Genomic DNA, 19,394 nt, shown 5'->3' with positions numbered 1-19,394 from the left:
AGAATATGAACTGTAGAACAGATCCGGGCCTTTGTGTGCTCTCGCGAGACAGACAGGACGGTGCTCTCAGTCGCCAAGGTTTCGCAGCACGATGAATGAACGTGGCGTGCTCTCGGATTGAAACTTTGCTTTAATGTCCGTCCATCCATAGGCGTCCCCAAACTGCGGCGCTGCGGCGCCTCCTTGTGGCCACAGCCCGAAATGCAGAAGCCCTTCCCATCAGCAATGCGACATTTATCCAGGTCGAAATTGTTTAAGCCCTTTGCCAATCCACTGTTGGATGAGCGCATTTTCCAGAAAGCTGAGGGCCACGCTCGGCAGTGCGGGTTGGTGTACCCATGGGGCATAGATGCTTGAATAAAGGTGATGATAATGAAGATGGGAGGGATGGCAACATTTTACAATGCAGTACAATGTTTACATTATGAGACCTCCTTTGCCAGTAACAAGATATAGTAATAGGTTTTACCCTTTTAACTGGCACTCTCTTTTGTTTGCATTTTGACTGCTTGTGTTGTGGTTATTGCAAACATGATGCCTTGAATAAAGGTGTCAGTTTTTGTGCCAGTTAAAAGGGTAAAACCTATTACTACAGTACAATGTTGACAAAGTCATGATTCATAACATGCGGCGTGAATGTCAAGAAAACATTTGAGTAATAGCGGGGAGTTAACATAACGCGTCGATTTTCGCAGTCAATATTGATAATTCATAATTGATATTTGCAACACCAAACATGCTACATTTGGTTGGGAGATTTGTTCAACTTACCGGCGAGCTGAAACAATTGGTGCGTTTTAGTCAGTTTAATTAAACTTGGGCTATATCGGGTGGCGGGCGGGTGTTACAACACACATCTGACCATATTATTAAGTGGACAGTTGTTTACTAGATGTTCCATTGAGGCTGTTCACCGCATTAGCGCTGTCGAGTTGTCTGTTGCCTTGAATCTCAAGACGTGGGAGCTTAAACAATTAAGACGACGATACACAGGTAAAATTTCGATGTAAAGCTTTCGTGACTGCAAGGATTCATCTTCTTTTGTTCTTTCGGTAAAGTCACGTAGAATCATTCTACGTAGAATCATTCACGTAGAATCATTCTACGTAGAATCATTCTACGTGACTTTACCGAAAGAACCAAAGAATATGAATCCTTGCAGTCACGAAAGCTTTAAATCGAAATTTAACCGCCTCTACGGGGAGGGATTCCACACAACCTTAAGATCATTCAACAGACTCCGGGATAAGAAGGATCAACTAATCGAGTCTCTCACCTTTCTGAAGAGATGCCGCGACTCTAAGCTTAAAGGTCGCGATCTGAGCGTGGCTTTTTCACTCCAGCGCTGTCCTCCAGACAGTCTCGTCCCTTCACCTGATGAAGGCCGCTTGTGTTGTGGCCGAAACGTCGTGATAATATTATTGTGTTATTTTATTTTATCAATTTATTATTTTATTCTCATTCTACGTGACTTTACCGAAAGAACCAAAGAAGATACACAGGTAGTCCCCGACTTACGATGGAGATGCGTTACGACCACCATCGTAAGTCGAAGATGGCCTAGCCTACTCATGAGTCTTAAAGAATGGTGATAGTTTAGCAAAAACAGAGCAATTTACAGTACCGTACTGTATAAACTATATACTGTATGTATTTATTAATTACAATACTGTATTGCACAGTATCATTTAAAGTAAAAAAACAAGGTAAATTCAAAGCCTACCTATATGAACTACAATTTCATAGAAAGTTTTTTTCAGGAAACAATCCTATCTGCTATAAAAAAAACTTTTTACATGCATTGAACATATGTATCGTATCGTGGCAACCATAAAACGAAATGGCTAAAGCTATGTATCATACATACATTGAACGTAAGCCATCTGGCTACCATGAGAGATTCGTTCATGAGGCTATCCACATATACAAGCACAGAGACAATTTCAACAGAGAAGATGGATTCTGGCTTAGCAATCATTGGAAAGATTTGATAAACCAGTTCAGGTCTTAATTGATTGTTCACGCTTACAGTGGCTTTCAGACAGCATACATTAATTTTTCGTCTCCCCCCTCCTCTTTTCAGAACATAGATGGACTAGTCCTTCTAAATAAACTGTCCAATCGCTGAGCGTGGCGCTGACTTTTTTTATAAATAAATACACCGTTTTAAAAATAAATAAATTAATGCAAACCGACACACCTGATGACGACCGTTTGTGTTATGGTCGAAACGTCGTGAGAAATTTTATTGTTTTATATATATTATTATTTTATTGTTTCCCTTCAACGTGACTTTACCGAAAGAGCTAAGAATATGTATCATATTCTACTGTACTCACAAAGATTCTGTCCGTCGTCTGCATACTTGAACGATGTTAGAAACAACTACTTGATACTCCGATCAAAACCATCACACTACCATACATAGCAGGCGTTACTAAAAAGATTTCCAAAATTCTAAACAAACACAAGATCCAAGTCCGGTTCAATACAGTACACAAAATTCGTGATCTGATCCCATCCGTAAAGGATGTCATCCCTGACTTACAGTACTCCGGAGTTTACAAATTGAGTTGTACCTGCGGTGATTGCTATATCGGGGAGACGAAACGACATATCTCTGACCGAATTCGCGAGCACAAATCAGATCTGAAACACGGCAGAACGAATTCATCTGCTGTGGCTGATCATTGTTACAATGCTGTTGGTGATCATGAGATTGTCTTCTCCGATTCCAAGGTTCTCTGTAAACCTATAGGTTATCACCAGAGATTTGTCCACGAAGCCATTTAGATATACAAACACAGGCATAACTTCAACCGAGAAGATGGTTTAAAATTAAGCAACCACTGGAAAGACGTTTTAAATCATACCAAACGTCAACTAATTTCTAACAGCAATTTCAAGTAGTGGTATACCAAGCATATTCCTTCCGAACTTTCTATTTCCCTTTTATCTACTCCCCCCTTACAGCACATTCTTGCCGATCTTTAATTTTCTCTATTGTTCCGTTTCTATTGCACACACACACAGTGACCCACTCCCCGCACTCTCTATACAACAAAGGACGGATTAACTCAGCCCCGCACGCCACCAAGGTCCCCCTACATGGCTCCTCCCCCTCCCCCCCCCTAAACCTACATTTAAGCTTTTCTATTTCCCCTGTTTTATACTCTGCACCTTACAGCACATTCTTGCCGATCTTTAATTTTTCTATTGTTCCGTTTCTATTGCACACACACACAGTGACCCACCACCCGCACCCTCTACACAACAAAAGACGGATTAACTAAGCCCCTCCCCCCACCAAGGTCCCCCTACATGGCTCCTCCCCCCTCCCCCTTAACCTCTATTTAAGCCCGAGGTTCCCAGAGCCTCGCCACTTGGTGCAGCGATTGTTTTGTTGCTGTGACTGTTTACACCTGAAGACGGAAGCTTGTGTTGCCTCCGAAACGTCGTGTTTTAATTGTTTTCTTTTAGTTTAATTTGTTTTTTACCTACGTGACTTTACCGAATAAACCAAAGAGTACGATGTTAAGTGGCAACATTAACTTAGTTGTCGGAAGAGGATGGCGATGATAAAGTTACAGTTATCGTACCTCGTACGCTGCTGCGTTTGCCTGCCGCGCGAAATTAAAAATATTTAACAATTTGTCATATCGCCATCGTAAGATCTAAATATCGTAAGTCGGGGACTACCTGTATCTTACAATGTAAGCGCACCCACCATAATCCTATCATCCGTTTTGGTCATCATTTTTTTAAATATATTGTTTCCTGACAAAATATGAATACAATTGTAACATTCACGATGATTGTGTAGTTATATAAAACATGTCTAATTTAGTGTCGAATATTTTGGGCATACATTGGATGGCATTGTGGTTTTTATATCTCCATTTCCTGCCCATGTGCGCCGGGGCCTTGCCACTTCTTGCAGATCTTTGGTTCATCGCTTTGCGCTCCTTGCTCTAGTCTTGGTTGTAGACGCGTTCCTTCTACACGGCGAATTTAGATTTGATTGCTAGCGGCGCTACGAACACCACTAAACAAAATCGGCCACACGGGGCCACGTGTTGCAGTGAGAGACAAAAACACACCACAGGGACTTTTCTACTTGGCAAACGAGTTCGGTTCCAGCTCTGTTCTCACATGTCGATTTGTTCCCAAGTCCAACTTTACTCCTGTAGATTCCAAACATGTTGTTACGCCATGTGCACTAAACACGGGGAATTACTTTAAAAGTTGTATAATCTTTATGTAGATGCCACCACCATCTATTGTACGGCGTTGAACGTACTACTTTCGGTCCGAACAGGCAACTGAACAGGTTTGTTCGTATCTCTAAGTTCGTAAGTCGATTGTTCGCACGTAGGAGAGTCCCTGAACAGTACTGTATACTACAGTTTTGATAGCCCCTTTACATGGTTAGTTTCTTGAACCAAATAAACCAATAATGCTCCTCCAATATTAGTTGCCCCCTGAGAAAAAGTACTTCACATTCACTCGGTGCTAAGTGTAATGCGGTTCCCCGCAGGGCTTAATTACCCTTGTATTTTGTGGGTCGCCAATACACTAGAGTAGGCAGTTAAAAGCCGAAGCCGTAACAAGCACGTACACGAGATGTGGTGTCCTAGTTGGAATGAAGCCCTGGTTGTGGATACAAATAAGAATCTCCCGTTTCGTAACTCAAATGGCACGAACGCACACTGCCCTCGATATTACCAATCCGTTCTCCCATTTGCTCCAATCGTGTTGCTTCGTTTCCCACGACACGCAGTAACTTGGTGGTTGTGACAAGATGGGCCCCTGGGGTAATGTTCAAACGAGCGACAGCTGTCCCAACGCGGCCGATGTAATTATTCGGCAATTTGCGTGGCACGAAAGCAGCAGAGACGCCCCCTGGCCCGCACCTGTAGTGGCCTCCACCAGAAACTTGAGCATCGTTATCGCTTTAGTAGGCATCGCCGCCCTTAAGTTGATTTTCGAGCGTCAGAGCCGCTTATACAGAGTAAAAACTGGAATGGGCAAAAAACGCAACCATTTAGACTCGGCTAATCTGTTCGTCGGCCTCTTATTCATATCGAGTAGTCCCGGCTGGATTAAGATTTCTACTTCAGATTTGAAACCTGGTTTCCCGTGACGTTCGAATTTAAACCCTCAATTGGTTACCAATGAGCGTTAGCATTGGATATTGGGCTGTAGAACGGATGGAATTTGGTCCCGGGTCTATTAGCTTGGCAACTAAAAATGTGCACCTTGTGCCCAGAAACAAAGAATCTAAATCTGTACACGAAATGAATCCCACGAAAACATAAGGTACACAAGCTGGTCAAATCCATTAGTCATTAAACATTGCCCCACGATGCGAGACCCCATACCTTCGTTCGGCGCATAAAAACACGTTAATAGCTTAACGACCAAACTCCACACGCGTTATATTTACATTGCAAAAAGATGTATTTGTTACACTCGTGAAACTTGCCCATGACGCCATCAAAACAAAATCACATTTACCAGGCGTTAAACGCAAAACTTTATTAAGCGGTGCTATAAAATTGTAACATTCATGTAGCTTTTTTCAATAGAACATGGGGCTTGCATACAATTGAGACCCAACAAGACATCCTCTTAATGTATTCAGTCGTTTCTTAGATGCCTCATTAGCCAGATACGGCCCCCCAAGCACATGTAACACACCACAGGCAAGCAAAAAAGGCAGTCAGAATTTCCAAAAGCTAATTGCCGCTTTGCACAGCATTGTGGCGCGCACCGTGAATACTAAACCGTTTCCAAGCCAGCTGCACGGCTAACCATGTGGCCCCAAAGGCGCGTCATTTGTTGCCCACCTTCGTAAAAAAAACTGTACACCAGCACAGTACTTTGATGTGGCAGGGTTTTTAGTTTGGTGTTCATGTAATGTAAATTGGTCCGCTCCAACTTTCGGAATGGCGTGTGCATGTGTTTCAAGAGGAACAAAATGCAGTCACTTGTGTATACTTTTATTTCAATTTTCGAAACAAGCCTAACACATGGGCGAAAATTTGCAGATGTACAAAATGCAGTCAAGGTGTGTATAGTTTTATTTCAATTTTCTAAACAAGCATAACACACATGGGGCGAAAATATTTGCAGATGTACACTTGTGAAAAGCAAGCCCTACCTACAGTGTCAATCCAACCTAACACCAATCCCCTCCTTCCCAGATATGCTTAAACGGTTGATCTTGCTCAATTTCAAGGGAGACCACTCGCCTAATTGATTTCCTTCTGGGTAGATGTTATCCATCCAACCAAAAGCAGCCTCATATGGCAATTCACACATGGGATGAAATCAATGTTAGGCAACGATGCATTTAATCACAAATTGCAGTTTCAAGAAACAATTTCCAACTTTTAAAACGTTGGCATTAATTAAACCTTAAGCGAATGCTATTCCAGTGATATGCAAACCACTATCTGAAGTGCGCATTATACTTACATTGTGGTGGTTTACACAAGGATAACACTTGAAACATTTTACCTGCTCCCAACAAGGTATTCCGCCACTGCAACACAAAAGTTAATCGCATGCTTTGCCCCATTACCATTCCTGCACACTCCGAAGTAAAAAACATCAAAACGCAAGATACAAGACGCATGTCCTTTCAGGATGTCTTCATGCTAAACGTTGCAAGCCAGAATGGGGTGCACACCACTCAGACGAAGTCTTGCATTTTGCGCTCTCCCTCCGCGCAGACCGCACGCCCACACTCCAGACCAGACGCCAGAGAATGTCGAGGGGGAGTTTCGGTTCTTCACACCATGACGCGCACTCGCGTGACCACTCAGCCCGCGCGCACACACCGCGCAAAGCAGGTATGCCACCACCCACGAGCCAGATCGGACAGAGCGGACAGGCTTTCCATCTCACGCTCGCTCTTCCCACACCACTCTTCTCTTCGCACTTCTCCAGAAAAAACCAGGGCCCATCTTCCAACACACCGGACGACGACGACGCACGCCGCTCACGCCCCGTGCGCGCTCACACGCAGCCGCGCGCTCCAAAGTTGAGGACTCGGACTCTCTCCTCACTCGGACGTGACAGAAGATCAGCATTACCATTTTTGTTGTTTTCAAGGGTGGCGGCGGGCGTGAGTGGCGAAGGGTCTCGTGGGTGGCGCACGCACAGTTTGGTTCTTCGGCGACTTCGGCCATCAAAGGCAGCGCACAGCGGTCTGCGATTTCCGAAACTCCCAGTGGGGGGGGGGGGGAAGGAGGGGATCACAGGTCACACGTCCTATACCTTTTTGAAAAACAGCACTCAAGCAGTTCATTGGTATACAATCACAGACTGAAACAGTTTTATTTACAGACAGGAAAAAGTCACATTCGCAACGTGGTTTAACATTTAACACTCAAAAATAACGTCACCTGGAGGGAAGCTACACTCCTGGTGGAAGTCGCCGCTTGTGAAAAATCTCATTAAATATTGTCTGCACTGTCTGCCAACAAAAACGTACGCGACCATGCGGAAACTGTTTATACGTTTCAAAAAGAACCAGGACGCCAAATTACAATTAATTATAAAAAAAATCTTTCTACATTCAGCCGTTCCTATCAACCGAAACCAATTTCATATTAACATATTGGGACAAATGGTGACCAATCTACCCAGAAAATAACATAACCTACCAAAATTGGGACAATAGAAAAAACAAAACTGGGAAGGTAAAGGTTTGAGCACTAAATAAAAAAGACAATGGAAGGGAAATGCCAACACAAAAATCACTATTTCCACACCACACACCTGCTTATAGGCAAGTCTCAATGGTTGAGCCCACTCTTAGCCCAGCCAACTTATCACGTGCAAGGTCAGTGGCTGCCTACAGCCAGCTGTTCTTGCCCAACCCATACGTGTTGCCACCATAAGCATTTCCTCCAGAACCCCCTCCACTACGCCCACTGCCACTGCCACCCCAGCCGCTCGTCTGCAGCGCCTGGGTCATGGCCGCTACCATGGCTGGCGTCAGATTGAGGCCACCACCCGCGCCAGTGGCACCCAGCGTCGACAGCGCGCTTAGCGCATTCATGTTGGCTTGTGCAGTCACGGCCGCTGCCGCTTGTGCCGCCGCGTTGAGACGGCTCGAGCGCTTCAGCTGGTTCTTGGGCTCGGCACTCGCAATGTGGACGCTGGCGCCCTTAACGATCACGTCCTGTCCACACAGCGACTGTGCCACCTGCAAAACAAACGCGGTCGTTCAGCATCAATGTAAGATTGCACCCCCCCCTCCGAATGCAACCGTGATTTGTTAACGTTAGAGAACCCAAGGAAGACTAGAGGCAAGTAGTAATTGGGTAATAGGTTTTCCACAATATTTACAGCAATGGAAAGTACACACCCACTCCAGTGATGAAAAAGATTCTCCTAATCAGATCTCCAAATCCAAACAGCATTAAATCTGGAGAGCACAACAGGCCGCCGTAGATAAAAATGTGTTATAGGCGTCATGGGTGGGTATAGAAAAAATTCCTTTTCTGTACTTCACCCTCCCCACCTTGACCAGTGGTGACGTTTGGTAAAAAAAGACCCAGACGACCTAACGGCTTGGGGAAGCCCTCGTCCAACAAAAGATTGAGAAACATGGTAGGGGGCCGTACATGCACTATGTCCAGCTGAGGCAATGCTCACATGCTCGTTGGCGAAGGTGACGAAGCCGAAAGAGCGGAAAGGCTTGGGGATGTAGACATCGGTGACGTCTCCAAACTGGCCAAAGAACGAGCGCAGGTCCTCGGGCGTTATGTCCTCCGGGCATCGGCCCACGAAGATGCGATTACGGTCGGGGTCGGTTGGATACATCTGGGCATGCACGCACACATGCCCCAAGGGCACCATAGTTATGTCAGCAGTTCAAATTGCGTTGTAAATTTAACTATTTTAGCACAACTTGCAATAATTGCCGATGTAAAACGCAATGTACCTTGGACTGGGGTAGCTTGGCATCACACCAGCGGCCACCAATCATGTGCCGCATGCCCATGGCTTTAAGTTGCGATTCGTGGTCGGCAAATCGAACGAAGCCATAGCCTTTCGACTTTCCCGTTGCCGGATCCGTCTTTATCTAAACAAAACAAACCATACAAGTTTAGTGGGCATCAGAGCAAACAATCCACGCAAACAATCAACGCACGTCACAACAAAGCTTTTACGCCCGTTCTACAAAAGTGCCAACACGTACGCCCGTTCTACAAAAGTGCCAACACGGGACTACGCCCAGCCATCGAGGGTGCAATCCCCCATCCTCTCCCTGCTAATCCTTAAGCCAGTGGTGTGTGTGTGCGCGCGTGTACCTGAGACAGCACAACACTGCCAAAAGCAGAGAAGTAATCTTTGAGTTCATCCTCCGTGGTGGTCCACGGGAGCCCCAGCACAACAAGGTCGGAGACGCGGGGTTCCGATCGAAGCATCTTTGATGCGGAGGCCATGTCCACCTCCTCCATCTTCCGTTTGTTCTCTAGCCCGAGCACACACGGGTCTGAGAGTTTATTGGAAATGGAATCAGACTTCAGCAAAAAGGACACAGGGTCAATGCAACACACAATATCCCTTTTTACATGAGAATATAGTTAACGCAACCGTGACAACCTTGTTTTTTTACCACTTCCATACTTTGCAACGATTTTATACATTGGATAAGTCTTTTTTATTTAGTCAAGCTTAAATAAATCTACCTTTCCTCCATGTAAAAAGGGGCTACTTGTATAACATGCAAAACTAGTTTACATATTGACCAATGTTCTTTGCGAATGAACACGATGAATATATTTAAACATTACAAGTACAATTCTAATTATATTAACCGTTCCAACAATTAACAAAAGCAATCATTTAATCTCTATCCCACCAAAAAAAACGCTCCATTAAAAAGTGCTAAACCTATAATGCGCAAATACGCGCGGTTAAACTCAAAACTACACTTTGGGAAGCATGTGGACTTTATATTCTTGGTTCTTTCAGTAAAGTCACGTTGAAGGGAAACAATAAAATAATATAAAAATAACATTCTCACGACGTTTCGACTGTAACAGTCATCAGGTGTGAAAACCAAAAATCAAAATTCATGTGGACTTTGTTAAAAGACCGTGCATTTTAAGATCCACATAATCGCCACTACTGCATCACCATTGCGGGAGTGACCAACCACGTGGTCGTTCCACCCGCTCCCAACAAACCTCGCAGTTTCCACTCCCGCCATTTTACACAAGTTTGTTTTTTTGTCTACGCTACATCTACTAAAGTCAACTTAACCACCATCGACAACGTTTAACGATAGCCATAATTACAGGGGCGCGGCCCAGGGTTAAGGCGGGAGGCTTCGACGCGCAAACCCAGGCCTCAAACTGCGCACGCTACAAAATGGCGGCGGCCGAAACGAGACCCGCAACAAAAGGACAATAACAAATGCATCTACCTTTGGGGAAATTAACGTAGAACGTGTAGCTCGCCCAGCCGTTCTCGGGCGGGTGGAGTACGCCGTCCACTAGGCGCACGCCGCGGAAAGACTGCGCATCGGGCGGACGGTAGCGCAGCCCCACGGCGCCCGGAAATTGCGCGGCCACGTTCGACACAAGCAGGGTGCCGTCATCCTCACAAGGGACCTCCACGGGCAGCTCGTTCTCGTCCTCGGCTATCTTAACGTACTCGCTCATGTTTTATTATGTGCGTGTTTTTTTTAAGTGTTACTTAAATTTCCTTTCACGGAGGGAGCGGGATAGAAAAGGTATCGCACGCTCGTCGTAAGATGGCGGAATGAGGGAAGGGGTCCTGTGCGCGTGCGTATTACGCGTGTGGGAGAGTCCATTCGACAGCCTTGCGGGGGTGTCCGTAATAAAACGTTTTATAGATTTTTATTAGCACGCGCCCATAGTGTTCGCAAATTAAACAAAAAACATCTAAAATACGTAATATAAAATTACTATGGTTGGACAACTCTTCAAATGTATTTGTTCATGTTTATCTTAATTGTATAGCCTTCTCCACCCCCCTTCTTACTTACTTTTGGTCGATGCTAGCTCGTTGACGAAATGGCGAACGACTATGCGCATGCGCACTCAGCTCCCCCGCGCCCATTGTGATGAGAATTGTAGGCTTCACTTTAAACATATATTTGCGTAGGCCAAACCTAAATATAATACGTGACTTTACCGAAAGAACCAAAGAAGATGAATCCTTGCAGTCACGAAAGCTTTAAATCGAAAAATAAATATAATACATTTGACTATAATAAAAAAAATATATGTGAATACAAGAACAGCTTTTTTTTACATTACAAATAATTCAGAGGCAGTACCGTCCCAGCACAGACGACAGTGCTGTCCCAGCGATCAAGCACATCAGTATCAAAATCAGCAAACTCATCATCGTCAGCAAACGCATCATCAGCAGCAGCAGCAATGGACAATCCACTGCTTGATGAAGGCTTAGGCATGTAAATGCCACAATCCATCCCGTACCGACACACATGAACGGATATCATTGCTCCGTCTCTGGCAGCGGATATAATCGCTCTTTTCGGTTTGCTAATTACGGTAGTGAAGTATATTATTTTTCAGTAGCGAGAAACATCACAAGGACGAGTCGCTTGCTACTGCAACACAAAAAATGTGTTGAGATGTAAGAGCGTTTTTGAGACATCTCCCTGTAACAAGGTGTTGTGTAAAAACATAATATATAAGAACCCTTTAAAGAAGTGAACAGCTCGGCAACCACTACCTCACTACCATCTGCGAGTCACAAAACAATAATTTACATTCCTCTCAATACCCTGTGCCTAGCTTATTACAGACCAATTCAGACTTGATTGGTCTTATACATCTCAACGTTCATCCTACAAAGTCCCATCGCAAGGGAGAAACACAAATAAGACAAAATATTGAAACGACTGTACACCGTATGGACCTGAAAACTCAATTTCCCTGGACAAGAATACGGGTAACCCATATTGGGTTTGACAGGCATGCATTTAGCCAATACTAAAGTTCTCAAAAGTGCGTGTTGCGAAAGGGATCGCATCATCCATTGTGGCAAACGGGTGACAACTTCAGACACATCTTGGCTGTCCGCCTGATGAAGCTGGTTGTAATTGCTGGCGAAACGTCGTACTGGGAGTGTAATTGTTGTGGATTTGCTCTCCAACGCACCGTTGGTGCTGAATTAGTAACAAATTGGCATGTTCTGTTTACGTGACAAACCTTACTAATTGGCTGTGTCGGGTGGTGACGGGCTTAACGACACCACATTTATATTTACGCGATCTAACCCCCCAAAAAAAGCTGTATTATGGACTACAGGCACAGCTGCGGTCATTGGATGGAACCAAACACTGCCAGGTAAAGCAGCATTTCTCTGATATCAGCTTTGCCATGTCTACGATGCCAATTGATCATGATATATTGTCATGCTTGATTGCTGTAAGCCTACGCAGATGGCTCCTGTGATGGCGTGTGGCGATTACATTGCGACCAAAATCCGGGCTATACAGTTTCACAACATTGTTAGCAAACTGAAGAATTCAGATTTTCTTTAATCAATTCACAGGCAAGTAAGCTTGGATGCAAAAAGGAGGGCGACTTTCCACTCACTCGCTTCCTTACACTTTCTCAGCGACCTTTTTTTGAGATCACTACGTAATTTAAAAGTCCAATACCTGAAAGATGTTAGACTTGCAAACGACGCAGGGCCGGATTACGTTTGATAGGGCCTTGTGGATAACCAGCGGGTGAATTTCCTCTTATCAAAAATTCTCGCGGATAATAGTTTACACGGACCCTACTACTGCCGTGGGTAATAGGGGCCTCGGATAACAGTTATGTATTTGTATGGGTAGTCACTGGGACTTGAAATTTTCTGTAGGCATGGGGTCGCAACATTAGCAGGAGTTGGAAGAGTTGAGTTTTACCCCTAATACCTAATATCGTCGGGTTTTTAAACAGATTCTCAGGTTTCAACCCACAAGTTAAACTCTGATTCTGCGTGGAGTAGGCCAAAATCCCAATGCAGGTCCCTCCAGAAACGTAAAGCTAATTAATTCCATCCACTAGGCGGCCCACTTCTTGGTAAATGCCCTCCCCATGCCATGCTGGGCCATGAGAATCATTCAAACAACAATGTCCGGGTTTTTTTGACCCCAGTAAAATGTGTAACAATCACCTTTAATTCCAGAAGAAAAAAATAATAAAGACTGCAAGATTTGTTAATCAAAATGTACTTTAATTGGAACAATTTACAGCAACACTGGAATGCTATTGTTTTAACACCATACTGTGAAGCGTTGTTAGGGATCATTACGTTGTAAACTGATACAGTCCATAAAATACATGTCCGTTCGTCTCTCCGTACAGTATTAAAATTACATTTCAATTCATTATCCTAGGGGCTTTACAAGCCAATATTATACCACATCATGTTTAAACAAGCAAATTCTGCCACCGGTTTTGACCTTTTGCATTTGATCAGCATTCAGGCCTGGAAGATATATTAAATTCCAACTTGGTAACCGATGAGAAAGCTCATAAAAAAAAAAGAAACGGGGTTTTTATTCATTTCCGTTGGAGAAAAGAGCAGCAGAATCACGACAATCTACTCAGTCGAATGAGTAATTCTGTATTTAGGATTATTAGTCTTTAAACAACGTAAAGGTAATCGATTTAACTTTATAGTTTACTACGATGTGACATCCAGAACAGGCACTGGGTCACTGGTTGTAATTCGTGGTGAACAAGCTTTTAAGTCTCGTCTGTGACTTGGCTTCAACCCGATACTTTATCATATGAAATAGAGCTCTCAAAGAGTATACTTTTAATCTGGTAATGAGAGGTTGACATCGTTAACCGCAATGCTCCACAACGCATGAGCGAATTCGAATACAAGATTATATTTAGTTGTCCAGGAAACCATCTCGGGAGATGGGAGTGCCCTTGTCAATGATTAATGACAATTACGGAGAATGTAATTCAGTTCCACGTGTTGTTGGGAACTTCTTGAGGAACTGAAGTAGCTCCCGGCACGTGGCGCGAAACGTCGGACATAATGTCAAACAGCACTCGATACAACCCGAAAATACCTAGAGCTACAAAACACAATATTACAGTATTGTACTATTTTAGGGTGAGTGGAGTTGAGTGGTGGGACAGATAGGTGGAAAGGTAGCGTTTACAAACACGTTGCATATTTGGCCTGCATCCTCTATTTAAACACAAGGGGTGTTTACACATACACACGGTGTTGTTTGACACACACAAGTTACATAAACACACACACACACGCTTCACACACATACACGCAGCACCCACATGGGGCTGTTCGTAAACACGCTCTTACTATCAGGCACACGAGGCTGCATTAACCACTCGACACACAATCTTGATTTGAAGCTTTCGTGACTGCAGGATATCCATTCTCTTTGGTTCTTTCGGTAAAGTCACGTAGGTACACACACTTGCTGCACACACATGTACTGTGCAGAGGCTACACACACACAATGCACACTCTGCACACAAACGTATTGTTCAGAGGCTCCACACACACACGTTACAGACACACACCCTGCACACAAAAACATACTGTGTAGCGGCTGCACAAGATAAAGAGCCCCCGTATAGCCTCAACATACCGATGGGGCAAGTGCTGTTAACGGTACACGAGGTGGTGGGTGGCCGGCACCAACACCCGGCCGCATTTGTCTCCCCTAGTGGTCGATATTTACACACCGCACTTATTTGAGGCTGAGTCGACCCAGGGGAGACCCGGGACCGGTTCAGATAAGGGACCATCCATTTAGTAGGTACGTAAAAATCCCCCCCCCCCCTTCCTGTAGGCACGCGGACTTTTTACCCCCGCCCCTACCTGCGTACGTACGGCTGATGCACCCCCCCCCCCCCCCCCCCCGCGAGTCCTATAGAACGAACGATATTTAATCCACGCAGAGACGATCAAAGATTAATAAAAACACATTCTCCTGCGGAGGGAGCTGGTAGGAACGTTGGGTTGCTCGGTCAATGGCCAGGGACAACAACGGCACCACCACGTGGTGTATTCCGCACAATATGCCCGACTGTGAGGGCGGGCACAAGCCGGCGTGAGTAGGTGAAACGTTGAGTTTTATAAGGGCACCACGGGTTGACCAGCCCCTCCCCACTCAGCCACACCCCTCCCCACTCAGCCACACCCCTCCCCACCCAGCCCCACCCCTCCCCACCCAGCCCCACCCCTCCCCACCCAGCCCTCCCACCCTCCCCACCCAGCCCCTCCCACCCCCCACCCAGCCCCACCCTCCCCACCCAGCCCCTCCCCAGCCCCCACCCAGCCCCTCCCCACCCTCCACTCCCCAGCCCCTCCCCACCCCAGCCCCTCCCCACCCTCCCCTCCCCACCCCCACCCAGCCCCACCCTCCCCTCCCCAGCCCCTCCCCACCCAGCCCCTCCCCACCCCACCCCACCCAGCCCCTCCCACACCCCACCCAGCCCCTCCCCACCCCACCCAGCCCCTCCCACACCCCACCCAGCCCCTCCCACACCCCCCACCCCTCCCACACCCCCCACCCAGCCCCACCCTCCCCTCCCCAGCTCCTCCCCACCCTCCCCTCCCCACCCAGCCCCTCCCCTCCCATTTTATCCGGGTGTCCGGATACACGTGGACAGACATCCACAGACATACACAACAATTAATCCCCTGCCTCCTGTGAGAATTAATCCCGGTTGGACTTCCAGTCCACTGCGTTTCCTACTACCAGTATTAACGTGTTTAAGCGAACAGATAGTCCGCCGCCGGAATATCTAACTCATTTGAAGGCCAATGCAGACACATTATTATTATTACTATCGAGGCTTCACCCCCACCCCCCGTTCCCTATGCGTACATTGTCAGTAGGACCCCCCCCCCATACGCAAGCGGTTCGCATTGGGGTTAACCCCCTCTCCATACGTACGTACTAAATGGATTGCCCCCTAATCGCCACCGGTTTTGTTGTTGTTGTTGCTGCAGTGAGCGGTAATCGAACTCGGGACGCATGTACATAGAGTCCACACACGTACGCACACAGACATGCAAATGGAGATTGGCCCCCCGTACAGCCTGAACAGACTGTTGTGGCCTATACACATCCAAAAACAAAGATCCCCCGTGTAGCCTTAACAGACTCTAGGGGCAAGTGCTGTTAGCCAGCACACTATGAAGGCCGGGACGGCACACGAGGGGGGGGTAGGTGGCCCACAACCACGCCAGGCCGCCTTTGTCTTCCCAGTGACGATCTATACACACCGCACCAGATTACTTATTTGAGGCTGAGTCAACCTAGGGGGGGGCAGGCCCAGGACCATTTCGGTTAATATAATCATCACTGGTGTTGATGGCGGGAATCGCGAACCCGGGTCTCTGCCAGGTTCGTAGAGCAGCGCGCTAACCGCTCCACCACCGCTCCCCACATCCACGCACACACACTCACCACCCACACACACTCACCACATCCACACACTCACCACACACACACACTCACCACATCCACACACACTCACCACATCCACACACACACACTCACCACACACACACACTCACCACATCCACACACACTCACCACATCCACACACACACTCCCCACATCCATGCACACACACTCACCACATCCACGCACAACACTCACCACATCCACGCACACACTCACCACATCCACGCGCACACACTCACCACATCCACGCGCACACACTAACCACATCCACGCGCACAACACTCACCACATCCACACACACACTCACCACATCCATGCACACACACTCACCACATCCACACGCACAACACTCACCACATCCACACACACACACTCACCACATCCACACACACACACTCACCACATCCACACACACACACTCACCACATCCACACACACACACTCACCACATCCACACACACACACTCACCACATCCACACACACACTCACCACATCCACACACACACTCACCACATCCATGCACACACACTCACCACATCCATGCACAACACTCACCACATCCATGCACAACACTCACCACATCCACACACACACACTCACCACATCCACACACACACACTCACCACACACACACACACTCACCACATCCACACACACACACTCACCACATCCACACACACACACACTCACCACATCCACACACACACACTCACCACATCCACACACACACTCACCACATCCACACACACACACTCACCACATCCATGCACACACACTCACCACATCCACACACACACACTCACCACATCCACACACACTCACCACATCCACACACACACTCACCACATCCACAAACACACACTCACCACATCCATGCACACACACTCACCACATCCATGCACAACACTCACCACATCCACACACACACACTCACCACATCCACACACACACACTCACCACATCCACACACACACTCACCACATCGACACACACACACTCACCACATCCATGCACACACTCACCACATCCACGCACAACACTCACCACATCCACACACACTCACCACATCCACACACACTCACCACATCCACACACACACACTCACCACATCCATGCACACACACTCACCACATCCATGCACAACACTCACCACATCCACACACACACACTCACCACATCCACACATACACACTCACCACATCCACACACACACACTCACCACATCCACACACACACACTCACCACATCCACACACACACACTCACCACACACACACACTCACCACATCCACACACACACTCACCACATCCATGCACACACACTCACCACATCCACACGCACAACACTCACCACATCCACACACACACACTCACCACATCCATGCACACACACTCACCACATCCACACACACACACTCACCACATCCACACACACTCACCACATCCACACACACACACTCACCACATCCACACACACTCACCACATCGACACACACACACTCACCACATCCATGCACACACTCACCACATCCACGCACACACACTCACCACATCCACGCACACACTCACCACATCCACGCACACACTCACCACATCCACGCACAACACTCACCACATCCACGCACACACACTCACCACATCGACGCACACACACACTCACCACATCCACGCACACACACTCACCACATCCACACACACACACTCACCACATACACACTCACCACATCCACACACACACACACTCACCACATCCATGCACACACTCACCACATCCATGCACACACACTCACCACATCCACACACACACACTCACCACATCCACACACACACACTCACCACATCCACACACACACACTCACCACATCCACACACACACACTCACCACATCCACACACACACACTCACCACATACACACTCACCACATACACTCACCACATCCACACACACACACTCACCACATCCACACACACACACTCACCACATCCACACACACACTCACCACATCCATGCACACACACTCACCACATCCATGCACAACACTCACCACATCCACGCACAACACTCACCACATCCACGCACAACACTCACCACATCCATGCACACACACTCACCACATCCACGTACAACACTCACCACATCCACACACACTCACCACATCCACACACACACTCACCACATCCATGCACACACACTCACCACATCCACGCACACACACTCACCACATCCATGCACACACACTCACCACATCCACACACACACTCACCACATCCACACACACACTCACCACATCCACACACACACACTCACCACGTCCACACACATCCACAGCCACACACACTCACCACATCCACGCACACACACTCACCACATCCACGCACACACACTCACCACATCCACGCACAACACTCACCACATCCATGCACACACACTCACCACATCCATGCACACACACACTCACCACATCCATGCACACACACTCACCACATCCATGCACACACACTCACCGCATCCACGCACACACACTCACCACATCCACACACACACACTCACCACATCCACACAGACACACTCACACATCCACACACACACTCACCACATCCACACACACACACTCACCACACACACACACACTCACCACATCCACACACACACACACTCACCACATCCACACACACACACTCACCACATCCACACACACACCACATCCACACACACTCACCACATCCACACACACACTCACCACATCCATGCACACACACTCACCACATCCATGCACAACACTCACCACATCCACACACACACACTCACCACATACACACACACTCACCACATACACACACACTCACTACATCCACACACACACACTCCCCACATCCATGCACACACTCACCACATCCATGCACACACACTCAC

At 47.1% G+C, this 19,394-nt stretch overlaps 1 protein-coding gene across 4 annotated transcripts; it reads right to left on the bottom strand.

The window, feature by feature from the left end:
* Positions 1 to 7,320: 7,320 nt before the first annotated feature.
* On the bottom strand, positions 7,321 to 10,814 carry LOC116946908 (TAR DNA-binding protein 43-like). 4 transcript variants are annotated; one of them, XM_032962167.2, is made up of 5 exons: positions 10,451 to 10,814; positions 9,330 to 9,514; positions 8,960 to 9,100; positions 8,671 to 8,844; positions 7,321 to 8,218 (listed from the first exon to the last, which is right to left on the bottom strand). In XM_032962167.2, the coding sequence occupies exons 1-5, from the start codon at positions 10,686 to 10,688 to the stop codon at positions 7,865 to 7,867; spliced, it is 1,092 nt and encodes a 363-aa protein (XP_032818058.1). In that variant the 5' UTR covers positions 10,689 to 10,814; the 3' UTR covers positions 7,321 to 7,864. The 4 variants fall into 4 exon arrangements, with proteins under 4 accessions (XP_032818058.1, XP_032818059.1, XP_032818060.1 ...); XM_032962168.2 differs by having other exon boundaries at positions 8,671 to 8,838; XM_032962169.2 differs by having other exon boundaries at positions 9,330 to 9,493.
* Between the last annotated feature and the right edge of the window lie 8,580 nt (positions 10,815 to 19,394).

Source organism: Petromyzon marinus, chromosome 28, assembly GCF_048934315.1.
Source record: "Petromyzon marinus isolate PM22_M1 ecotype Great Lakes invasive population chromosome 28, UKy_Petmar_22M1.pri1.0, whole genome shotgun sequence".
Classification (NCBI taxonomy): Eukaryota; Metazoa; Chordata; class Hyperoartia; order Petromyzontiformes; family Petromyzontidae; genus Petromyzon; species Petromyzon marinus.
Note: the sequence above shows the minus strand (reverse complement) of the source record. Positions and strands in the feature narration are given on the sequence as shown.

Excerpts from the sequence above, each read along its gene's own strand:
- LOC116946908 (XM_032962167.2), bottom strand. The coding sequence starts at position 10,688 with ATGAGCGAGTACGTTAAGATAGCCGAGGACGAGAACGAGCTGCCCGTG. Across the intron at positions 9,515-10,450 it reads CTACGTTAATTTCCCCAAAG|ACCCGTGTGTGCTCGGGCTA; the intron begins GTAGATGCATTT and ends ATAAACTCTCAG. Across the intron at positions 8,845-8,959 it reads CCAAGCTACCCCAGTCCAAG|GCCCAGATGTATCCAACCGA; the intron begins GTACATTGCGTT and ends GTGTGCGTGCAT.